At 46.9% G+C, this 11378-nt stretch overlaps 4 protein-coding genes across 4 annotated transcripts in view; 2 read left to right on the top strand and 2 right to left on the bottom strand.

The window, feature by feature from the left end:
• Window positions 1–925: 925 nt before the first annotated feature.
• Window positions 926–6646, top strand: CSUI_007853 (atpase family associated with various cellular activities domain-containing protein; the record flags this gene model as incomplete). Its single annotated transcript, XM_068067996.1, has 6 exons — window positions 926–1102; window positions 1682–1952; window positions 2933–3110; window positions 4351–4667; window positions 5271–5419; window positions 6390–6646. Coding segments are annotated over 6 exons (1347 nt in total), but the record flags the coding sequence as incomplete, so codon positions are not given.
• A 902-nt stretch (window positions 6647–7548) lies between these two features.
• Window positions 7549–8595, top strand: CSUI_007852 (uncharacterized protein). Its single transcript, XM_068067995.1, has 2 exons — window positions 7549–7707; window positions 8047–8595. Exons 1-2 carry the CDS (start codon window positions 7622–7624, stop codon window positions 8276–8278), a joined length of 318 nt encoding a protein of 105 aa, XP_067920030.1. The 5' UTR covers window positions 7549–7621; the 3' UTR covers window positions 8279–8595.
• A 505-nt stretch (window positions 8596–9100) lies between these two features.
• On the bottom strand, window positions 9101–11347 carry CSUI_007851 (pan domain-containing protein; the record flags this gene model as incomplete). The annotated part of the gene is made up of 2 exons (XM_068067994.1): window positions 9101–10590; window positions 11267–11347. Coding segments are annotated over 2 exons (486 nt in total), but the record flags the coding sequence as incomplete, so codon positions are not given.
• The window catches only part of CSUI_007850 (pan domain-containing protein), a 3522-nt gene continuing 2869 nt past the window's right edge, over window positions 10726–11378 (bottom strand). Inside the window, exon 4 of the mRNA XM_068067993.1 lies at window positions 10726–11378. This exon is cut by the window's right edge and continues 649 nt beyond it. Within this exon, the coding sequence (XP_067920028.1) occupies window positions 11255–11378 (124 nt within the window). The 3' untranslated portion in view covers window positions 10726–11254.

The raw sequence follows: 11378 nt of genomic DNA, 5'->3' as shown, positions 1-11378 counted from the left end.
GAATAGAAAGAAAGAAAGAAAGAAAGAAAGAAAGAAAGAAAGAAAGAAAGAAAGAAAGAAATCTTATTTCTCTTGTCTTGTCCTGTCTCTAGTACTGTGGGAGTAATGAAAGTTGAAGATGTATGAACGGGGTGTATGTACACTGGACGGAAATAGGGGTGTAGAGACATAGAGATATCGGTGACTCCAGGCTTCAATCAAAAGCGAAAAGAAGACTTTTCTTTCTTAGGAAACGCCAACAAGCCTTTTTTCTCTTTCTCCTTCTTTCTTCAGTGTACGTACATCCATAACAATGTCAAAGGGACACGAGATAGCTGACTTTGAACGGAGATAGATTTAAGATAAATAAAAAGATTAAAGATAGATAGATAGATAGACATCTATCTACAGGTGTACATGCATTTGTCAATAGTGTAGAGGTGAGAGTAAGTTAGGGTGTTTCCCTCTAGCTTTATCCCGCCGAAGAGAAGAAGAAAAAGAAGAAGAAGAAGTCTAGAGCAAAGTTAAACAGGCATACAACTGAAAGCTCCTCTGTATCTATCCGTATATTTACGTATACATAGATACTCGTAGGAGGTCTCAACATTCACAGTCGATGTGTATATCTATGTGTACCTATAAATATGTGTATGTATTGCATGCGTTGTCGACGTACATGCATTCCTACATACCTGTTGCCACTGCTGTCTAAGCAAAGAAGAAGAAGAAGAAAAAGAAGAAGATTTCGAATGCGACTTATCCTACCTTATATCAGGCAACTCCTCTATATCATGGGAATTCTGGCCCTCTTTATCTCACCTATCCGACGACACATCCAACATACATACACACACCCTTCTCCTCTTCTTCTCTCTCTTCTTCTCTTCTCTTCTCTTCTCTCTCTTCTTCTCTTTTCTTCTTCCTTTCTTTTCTTGGCCTTTTCAGTGCGAATTTGCGCAAGTCGATTCTCGATACGAGCCAGGAAGACCTCGATATCTTTGGGCCTTGCACTGACGAGAGCCACGGGAAGGGAGGAAGCGCAAGTCATCCAAACGGTGCCGGCCGAGCGGATGCGTGGACTCGCATTAGATTTTCTCTGCAGTTCTTTCACGCTATCGTCCAAGTGAGTAATAGCCTGAGAAGAAACGAAACGACGCCTACGTCACTCTCCTGTACACGGCCATGGAGGTCTTCTTACGATGGATAGATAGATAGATAGAGAACGACGTACTTATGTGTGTATGGAGATATGGCTTTTCTTGTGTATAGATGGATGCCTGAACGTCTGTATATAGGTGGGTATGTGTATGTCTGTATGAGAGGAGGGAAAGAGTCTGTCTCTTTTTTTTGCTATGGGGGCGGCAGGTGAATTTCATTCTTCGCTTTTTCCACCTTCTTTCTCTCTCACCCTTTTCTTCTCGTCAACATCTTCTTCTTCTTTTGTCAATATCTACGCCTTTTTCTCTTGACTCCATCCTCTTCTTCTTCTCTTCTCCGTTCCTTTTGTCTTTTCTTCTCACCTCCTTCTTCAGCTTTATCTTTCTTTTTCTTCGTCCTCTTTCTCATGACCCTCCTTCTACGCATCCACGCTCGTCTGTCCCTTCTTTTCTCTTCTTTCTTTTTGATGCTCTCTTCTTTCTCTGTAAGAACATCTCTGTCTCTTTCTTTCTTTCTTGTGTATTGCATGCGTGCATGCACTCAGGAACGTCGATCCTTTGGGCCACTAGGATGGAACGTAGGATACCACTTTAGCGACAGCGATTTAGAGGCGTCGATTGCTCTTTTGAGAAGTCTCTTTGCTAAATATGAGAGGCCCGAAGACTTCGATTTTGTCCCTTTACAATATCTCGTTGGCAACGTCAACTATGGGGGAAGGATTACAGACGACTGGGATAGAAGATGCCTAGAGAATCTCCTTGCTCTCTACGTGTCTCCTGAGGTGGTGCTTGAAGTCGATTCCTTATCTCATCTAGGTAAGACATCTTCTCTCTCTTTATCTTTAGTCTATTTATCGATCCTTTGATCTATCTCCTGATTGATCTTGAATCCATCCATCTATCTAGAGAGAGAGAGACATAGTGAGAGATATGCATAGGAACAAGCGTCATTCACATAGCTAGGCATACACGCGTATGTTCATACAGACCTACAACAGAGAGATCCAAATAGATCCACTGGAGAGAGACTACAGAGGAGAAAACTGTTCTATTCTTGTCTGCATGCGTCCCGACCCCTCCCGGCAAACAAGTCTAAAGGAGGGTGAGCTACAGGCGTGATGCCGATGTGGTCTATAGATCTACATCTTTCTTACCTAGGGCCAGCTAGTTCAGACACATATAGATGTATCTGAAAGGGAATGGTAGATAGATGTGTATAGACATACACATGTATAAATGCGTAGAGGAGAAGGTCTGGAGAAGGGGAAAGAAGAAAGCATCGATCGAATTAGATAGACGGGTTGACGTATTGTTCAACAGAGGGGCATGCTCTCTGCATTGACCTTCTCTTTCTTTTCTCCCCATTGAATCGGAATCCTCTCTTCTGTAGTCCCCAAAACACTTCTCAGGCGTACATGCGATGGAGGCCTACCATCCATACATACATAGTCCTACCTACACACATTCAGGGGCATACGTACCCATGCGATCCCGTGCACTCAATGGTACGCCTGCACAAGGAGATGGAGATACACGCACATAAAGCTATATATATGTATATGTACAGAGAATACATACTTACATTGATGCGCGGATGTATATGCAAGAAAGACATGCAGGCAGCGCATGCCAATCCATTTATCAGAGAAACATCTCTAGGCCAGCCACACCTCACCTCTCTCCCCTTAGCAATGGGTTTCTTCACTTACACTTCTTTGTCTTTCCAACTGCTCGCCGCTGTTGTATCTCGAAGTGCCGAAAGAAAGCCCTGTGTGTTTTCGTCTATTCTTCTTCAGGCATCGAGAGAATTCGATCTGCAGGGACAATCGAAGCTTTAATGAGATATGTAGATCTTCTCCCAGGTACAGGAGAAGATCAACCGGAGATCTTTGGCCTGCATCCTAACGCTCTTTTAAGATTACGTCAAGAAGGGGGGAATGCTCTTATCCAAGCTGTCTTGTCTGTCTCCTCTAGGTAAGAATTACTACCGACAGTTAATGAGACGGATCTCCTGCTAGCTGCTTCATAGTCTATATATACATGGATGTGTATAGAGGCAGGTACGGTTTAGGCGACGCATGTGATACGAACGCATGTATGCAAAGGAGATATATATCTATAGATAGATAGATGCCCTCTATGAGGATGCAGCTCATTCTTCGAAGGGAGATATACATAGATCCCTGCTTCTACTAAGTGCATCTATGTGTATGTACACCGGTCTAGAGACGTAATGCTAAGAGTGAAGAAAGTTGTCAGGAGTGCTGTCGAAAAGGATGCATCGAGAACAGAAAGAGAGAAGCACTCTTAGCTGAGCGTATTTACTACGAAAAGTAGAGCGACTTCTTTCTAGATAAGGATGGATATGTATATCTGACAATGAAAAGAGGAGTCTTGTTTTCGTCCTAAATAGGGAGATTTGTCTCCTCGACCTCGAAATCCCACTTCATAGACATAGAAAATCTTGCAGAGAGAGAGAGAAAGAAAGAAAGAAAGATCTATCGCTCCTGTATTAGCGAGAAAGAAGAAAAGCCACGAGGCTCTCTCTGTAAGAGTGAGGAAAAAGAAGAAGAAGAGTTTCTTTTCATCCAAAGAGGAATGGGGGGGTGCAAGACTCCAGGGTGTATTGAGAGAGAGCTATACGTAAAGATAAACACATGCATGCAGAAAGAGCATCATATTCATTCTCCAGCAACATATCGAAGTTAACTGCCTACCAATGCCTGCGGTGTACAGTATGACTACGTATATACATACTTATATATATACTATAGATATTGATCTAGATATATAGATGTGTACATATATGCATGTGTGTATATACTGATAAGTCTGAGTATGTGAGAGTCCCTTGTATACTTTGTGAAGTGTGTCTAGGGGACGTGAACAGATACACGTGTATGTACACCATCAAACGAGATATCTTCGTATCTATATCTATCCATATAGATATCCTCATGAATATCTTTATACATAGGCTAAGCAACTTACATGCTATTCTCCACCCGCCTTCTCTCACTACTCTCATCACACACTGATCGTCTCACTATCTTCTTGACAAGCATCATGCGTCGGCCTACTCCTTCTCTCAGAACTACTACCCTCTCTATGTGTAGAAGAAAGAGAGAGCGTAGAGATCTTTTCATGCAAAGAGAGAGATGTCTACACACCTCTATGAATAGCTTAGGTTATGTTAGAATACTTGTCTTATCAGAGAGACAACGTCTTCTTCAAGAGAGTCTTCTGAAGGGGATCAAGCTCTTCAGTTCGCATCTCTAATGAAGCAAAAACTTCCTAGCCCTATTAGATGTAAAGGAGGCATCCTCTCTTTTACGATGGAAGAGAGTCGAGCGAGCCCTGCTCATCCCACTCCGAATATAAGCCGACGAGGGGCAGGCGAAGATAAGTCTCTAAAATCTACTACACCTACTCCTGGAGAGAGTTCGAAAGGAAGATCTGGAGCTGCGGCAGGCGAAGATTCGCGTCTACAAGAGGGAGAGAGAGGAGTGCATAAGAAACCTGATTCGCTTGGTAAGAAAGTCAACAGAAAGAAGAAGAAGAAGAAAGAAAGAATGAATGAAAGAACTATGGAGAATGATGAGATGTAGGAGGAGGGAATACACAAAGAAGATCTACTGGATGAGCATAGTAGATTCTCGAGAGACATGTATGGGGATATGTATGAAAATCTGTCTGTATGGAGAAGAATATATGTAGGAATTTTTGTGTATGTCCGCATTCAGAGATGTATAGATATATAGGAAGATAGATACCGAGATATAGATAGAAGCCCACCCCCCACTCCGGGAGGCGACATACTTAAGAGCCCGCATGAAGATACGAAGAGACGTTTCACGATGCGAATTCGCCAAGAAATGAAGTAAGAAAGTGAGAATACATTTACTGATCTGTGCATATATTGCTTGCTCGAGACACCTGTCAGTTTCAATTGTGATCTCGCCCACTCTATTCATCCCCCCCATAGCTTTCCGTTATCTTGAGAAAGAGGGTGTCTCTGTCTGCATGAAACTATTCCATCCTCTTTCCATCGAAGCTCCCATCATCACGCCTAGCTAGCTACGTGTCTACCCCCCCCCCTGCCCCTTGATTGAATATTGTCTTTGTCTACTCCAGCTATCTTCTTAAGTCAAGAAGCAGAACGCTTCAACGCACTGATCCAGTTTATTTCGGATTCCTTGCATAAGTTCGAGCTTGCAGTGAAAGGCCTCACAGCTCCAACTCCAGAGCATGACGACATGCATACGGCAATCCTGAACAATCAGGTATCGAGACAAAAAAATAGACCTAAACGAAGAGGCGAATGCTTTCTAGTGATATCGATTCATACGTGTATACGGATAGATGTGTCTATCTGCAGACAAACAGAAATCTGTAAAGATGGAGAGAATAACTACTTACTTCGTGATTCATATACATAGAGAGAGAGAGAGACTGATAGACGTGTGTATCAGCCTCGCGAAACAGATCTAGGTAGAGATGAGGTGAATGCATCATGCCTCCCTCTTCATAGTTCCATTCCTACAGACATACATACCGAGGGATGGAGATGTGTCTACGCCTTGCTTGTAACGCTATGTAAAAGTTGTTCAAGGAAAGATTTTTTCTCCTGGAGAAAAAAGACGATTTCGAGATCAGTCGTGCAAAGCGAATGAAGGTTGCACGTGAGACGGCGTAGCGACGGCGGACGTCACGGGTGCACCGTCATCTTTTTCACCTGGACTCTAGATGATGCGAAAGAAGAAACGCTTTCTTTGGGAAGGGGGTTCGAAAAGAGAGTATTCTTTCTCCTATTTGTACTCTCTTCTCGCGCTGGAGAGCCAGCTGCTTGAAACTCTTTTTCAAGAAGTGGATCATCTGCCTGAGCTAGATAGATTAAAGATAGATTAAAGATAGATAGATAGATAGAGGTACGGCACTCTTTTCTCTTGGTCTTGTGTAGTGGGACGGAAAAAAGCGTCTCCCCACCGCTCTCAGTTGCGTATGTGAGTAGCGTGAAACGACTTGATGAAGGAGAAAAGAGAAAGTTAATCGCTTTTTGAGAACAGTCATAGAAACCTTTGCATGGGCACCTTGGCGGGCGCGGCATCTGCGAACAGCTCCCCCCACCCCCTGGTGTATGGACTGACCAGCACACACCAGCTGCCTTGTGAAGAAGAAAATATGTTGAAGCCGGATGAGATTTCTCTAGATGAAAGAGAGTAAGAGAGATCTTCTGTTTCTGTCTTTCTTCAGGTTCCATCTCAGTGGGCTAATCAAGCCTATCCATCCCTGAAACCTTTAGGAAGTTGGTATGAAGATCTCCTTCAACGCGTAGATACGTTAAGACGATGGGCAGACAGTGAAAAGCCTCCTAATGCATTCTGGCTACCAGGATTTTTCTTTCCTCAAGGATTCCTTACCTCGGTACTGCAAAACTACGCGCGCAAGACTTCCGTACCCATTGATGGTATCGGGTTCAACTTCTACGTTATGCCAGTTAGCAGACCCGAGTAAGAAAAGCACCAACCAGCTGATCATATAAAAATTGCCGGTGGATTGTGACGGCGATGACGGTACTCCACGGGAACACAGAGATAAACAGCCTTTGCGACTGATCTTCTTCAAAGCTCCTCCTTTCTCTACACCATCTATCATAAACAAGCTCTGGCGATGCCTTGAATCTGAGATGAAAGTTCTCAGTTCTTTGTCTCTCCCTTCTCAGGCGAGCCCCTAGGACCGGATTCGTCCGCTTTTTCTTGTTGCTTGGTCGGGTGGCATATTCAATTTTTCGTACTTCTCACTCATACATAAGAGGAGCACAGTTTCATGGGTAAACAGTCTAGTCCAGTGCTCGGCCTAAGGATAGGAAAGCACGTTCTATCACTCTTAAGCAATTTGAGCTCTCTGTTTCTCCTTTCGTCTGTCATAGTCCTTCTTAAGTGGAATGAGATTCAAGAGACGCCTCATTAGGTAGGTCCGTTATCTCGCCGTCGCGCAGAGGAGGGCCGGTCAGACATGGGTATCTAGTGTTAAACCATGAATGTTTCCGTGTTCCCTTGTGTGGGAGAAGACGTTCACTACCTGTGGTTAGGCTTCGCTGATTGTCCTTACTAGTAGCATGTTAAACAAATAGAGAAAATTGATGGGATGAGTTCCTTATGTGCCTCGGATACACAACGCTCAGTGATGGTACCATACGGGGGGTACCGTGCGGGTTAACAACGCCCCCCACTTGACGCTAGCTCAGAAGTATTGAGTTGGGACGTTTGACGTCCCCTTCAAACATGCCATCGGAAGCAAGAACTGCCTGCGGTCCAAACTTTCTCTCGGTGCAGGGAGCTAACCGAAGATGACGCCCTTGAAGATGGTTGTTATGTCTACGGGCTGTTTATTGATGGCGCTCGGTGGAACTCGGATACTGAAGTTCTTGACGACCAACTCCCCGGAGTGATGCACGACACTTTTCCTTTAATCCAATTCCAGCCATGCATGCAGCCAGAGAGCCGAGAAGACGATTACAATTGCCCGTTATACAAAACAATGGCAAGAGCCGGTGTGCTCTCTTCAACAGGTGGGTGGGTCAGTGGACGGGGTGACAGAGGAGACCGGGTGATCTATTCCATGACGTACTGACAGTGTTGTTCCTGCGTTCTCCTGTTGACGTAAAGACGCTGTTTTCTGTGCAAGCAGCAACTAGGTATAGATAGCGAATTATTGACGGTAGGGTAAAGCTTACTTCGTTTCCTTCAGTCTTCTTTACCCGGCCTTCACAGAAACGGCATCGTGCTTTGACAAGAACGCAGGGAGGCTTGTAGCCAACCAGGCTGCAGTAAACTTTTTTTTGTGTCTGTGCCTCCTCGTTGATCGCTGATGCTTTCTTTCCACTCCTCGTGCCGTGCTTTTTCTGCAGGCCACTCTACAAATTTTGTTGTAGCAATCGACCTACCCACCGACCAACACCCAAGCAAATGGATTCTGAGAGGCACCGCACTCGTCTGCTCTGCGGAGGACTAACAAACAATCCTGCAGCTTTACTGGCAGGTGTGGGGCATTCACAGAAGCGATGCATAGTTGATCAAAAGACAGTTCGCAACAGCTATGGACAAAGGGGGAACGGAGCGCCATTTCGATCTCAAGTGTGACAGTGAGGGCTGAGAAAAAGTAGTGGGCCTCGATATTTGCTGCTGGTCGTGCTTCTCGTGAAGAATAAAATATCCCGAAGAAAAGAAGTTCAGTCGGTAGAGAAAGAAGAGAGCGCCCCCAGCTACTCTTACAGCGCATTACTGGTGGGTTACCCCCGGGCACTGGGACGACCGGCCGACGAGTCTGGGCCCTGACAGCTGGACAGCAGAGCGCGACAACGCATCGGTCGCATTGCGCAGACTGAAGACTTGGTTGTCCTCTCACTGGGCCCTCCTTATGCGATTAGGAACTTGAAAAGCGTTCTCTGACTCAAGGGTTTTGATCTTAAGACTTCTGGTGATCCAGCCAAACCTGTACTGGGGTAGCACAGTCCAGGGGGGGTGGAATGCACTATCGCTTTGGCACTTGCGCGTAGTCAGCCACTCGGGCACCTGCGGACGCGGCGGGCTCAAGAGTGACGACCCTACTAACAAGGGCGCCCCATCGGAACAGATCTGAACGGGCGAATGCTGTTGTTGATGTCTGGTGGCCGGGGCAGCATGGGGCTGCCGCCCGCAAGGGTTCTGTAGTGACTTACCTAGTTGAATGGGCCAGCTTCCTCTGCTGCCAAGCACCTACAGTACATCAGTTCCCCACTTTCAGCCGGCACCCTTCTACTTTACTACAGTAGAGCCATTTTTCTAGAACGGCCGATCAAGGCTTGAGGATAGGTCGGGGATCAAGAGGGGAAAGCACCACAGCATCGACTTGAGAAACACTGTTGCGGTTTCAACGTACAGCATCGTCGAAAATCCATCGGATCGGAGAAATGAGACACGTCTCACTGAAAGCACTGGTGGATAAGCATTGAAGCACCATGGCACATTGGCTGTTGATCTACTGTCATCACCTCGGAGAGAGTGCCTCCGGGGACCCCCTGAAAGCCATGAAATCCCGTGTCAGTTGTGGAATAATGCTGAATCAAGGTACGAAGCCTGGCACACTTCATCAAGGCAAGCAAGTACTCTTGTCTGTCCTAAAGCACACAGCTAACACAGCACCTAAGAAAAGGAACAATGGAAGTGGAGAGCTACGATGTGATATGTATTGTGTAATACGATACCAACAGCTGCATTAGGAGTATTCAAGCACAACGTCGCACCGGCCGTGGATTTGCACCAGCGGAGTGAACGAAAAAAAGGATCGAGGGTCGCACCACCAGTTGCGACAAACTGCTGCATTTTACGTACGACACCGGCGAAGAGGCATCGGATCAGAGAAAACAAGACACGTCCCGCCACACACAGTGGATAAGCCTTGTAGCATGTTACACTGGTTGTTGATCTACTGCCATCACCCGAGAGACAGGATCCAACCGGGACAGAGAGGAAAGCATGAAATCCCGTGTTAATTGGCTGCGAAATATTCCTGCAACAGAATCCGGAATCTGACGAGTTTCATAGGCGCAAAAGAGTGCCTCCGTCTGTCCGTACGCACAGCCAATACGAATACTGAAGCACGGTGTTACTACCTTACGGGATATGCAACAACCGAATAAAAGGGGCGTACACCCAGAGGAGAGCACCCAGTTCTCGTTGGAATGGATGGATACTGCCGCATTCCATGGAGGGCGCTCACGAAGACCGGCAGGAAACTTCTCTCTAGGCTACGGAGTAGTAGGGAGGTAAGATACCTCAGGTTCATTGCCCGGGACCACGCGAAACATCGACATCCGCTGCCAGGTCCACAGAAGGTACCGGCTCCCTTCGCTTCTCTCAGAATCCCTTGCCGCCCCCTCGTCGAGGTAGTGACCAGGACAGGTGCTTGTTATCCCCCCTGTAACGAATGTGCCCCCGTTATCGTAACGTAACGTCTCCTCTCCTGGTGCTTGGAAACCCTTCTAAGACAATGATGCCGCAAATCACCTACGAGCCCAGGTTCTTCATGTCATCCGTAAGAAAAGCACGGACACCCTCAAAAACCTCATTGGCTGGAATTCCTGTGAGCGCAACCTGCAGCAGGCTGCACGGTGATGAGGGCGTGCGCACTGTCATACTACCCCAGTCGCCGCCCGCGGTCTGGTAGTCGTACACGGCTGCAAGCCTCTCGCCCTCGGGATATATCAGGAGCCCGAAAGCACCGTTCTTAAGTGGCTCGGTTGGAAATTTACCTTTGTGCGTGCGGGTCCCTTTGACTTGCAGCTCCTTCGCGTCCTTGTCCACGGTTATGGTGTAGCACGAACCCACCGTCACCGTGAAACGTTCAGGTGACTTTTCCGCTGTCACTTCCACCGCCGAGCCTTTATGGAGATCAATGCCTCTGTTTGTCCCATCTGCAACATCAACGCGGACAGGAGACACGTCCATTTAAGAACAGCCATCGATCGATCAACCAGTCAATCACGCCGAACGACAGTTGAGCCGCTGCCCACCCCTCACACATTCAGAATCACACGATCCCCCACGAGGGCGAGCGAGCTACAACGCAACAATCGTAGATGCAGCACCTTCAACCAAACACACAAAAATAATCGAAGCTCAACCCTATATGCCTGCATTCCCTGCACACTTCACAAGGATACCCCCTTGCACGCGCAGGGAAGGACCGTAGCTTCGGCCAAGTGGTACCATGCCCTTTCGCGCTAGCACGGCACGCATGAAGCGCCGTACTCTACTGCAGGCGCAGAGTTCCTTACACCTGCACATACAACGGCATCTTCCCCAAGTTCCTCGACAGACTGCGCCCCTCACTCCGTCCCCATCTACAAAAAACGAGGACGGATGAGAAAGTCCCCTTATACTACTAAGAGTGACGGTAACAGTCAAGACTACTACTTCATTGCTACCGCATACAAAAACGGCGCGCCGAAAACCGCAGCGGATCTCATCTCATCATCACCTGCGACCGCACTGTCTATCGGGCCACTACACAAATGGATTTCAGCGAGGCGCTTCTTCTGACGACGCTAAGAACGCTACACGGCATCCGTCAAAAACTCAGAACCGTACCTTGTGTGGGAGGGACGCTCGTAGGGGGCTCGGGTTCTCTAGGGGTGGGAGAGGGCAAGGGAGGATCGCACCTTCTAGGCCCTGATACAGTAGTCTCATCAGAAACCTTTCG

This window comes from Cystoisospora suis (genome assembly GCF_002600585.1).
Source record: "Cystoisospora suis strain Wien I chromosome Unknown contig_4225, whole genome shotgun sequence".
NCBI lineage: Eukaryota > Apicomplexa > Conoidasida > Eucoccidiorida > Sarcocystidae > Cystoisospora > Cystoisospora suis.
The sequence above is the reverse complement of the archived record's forward strand: the minus strand, read 5'-3'. Positions and strand labels throughout refer to the sequence as shown.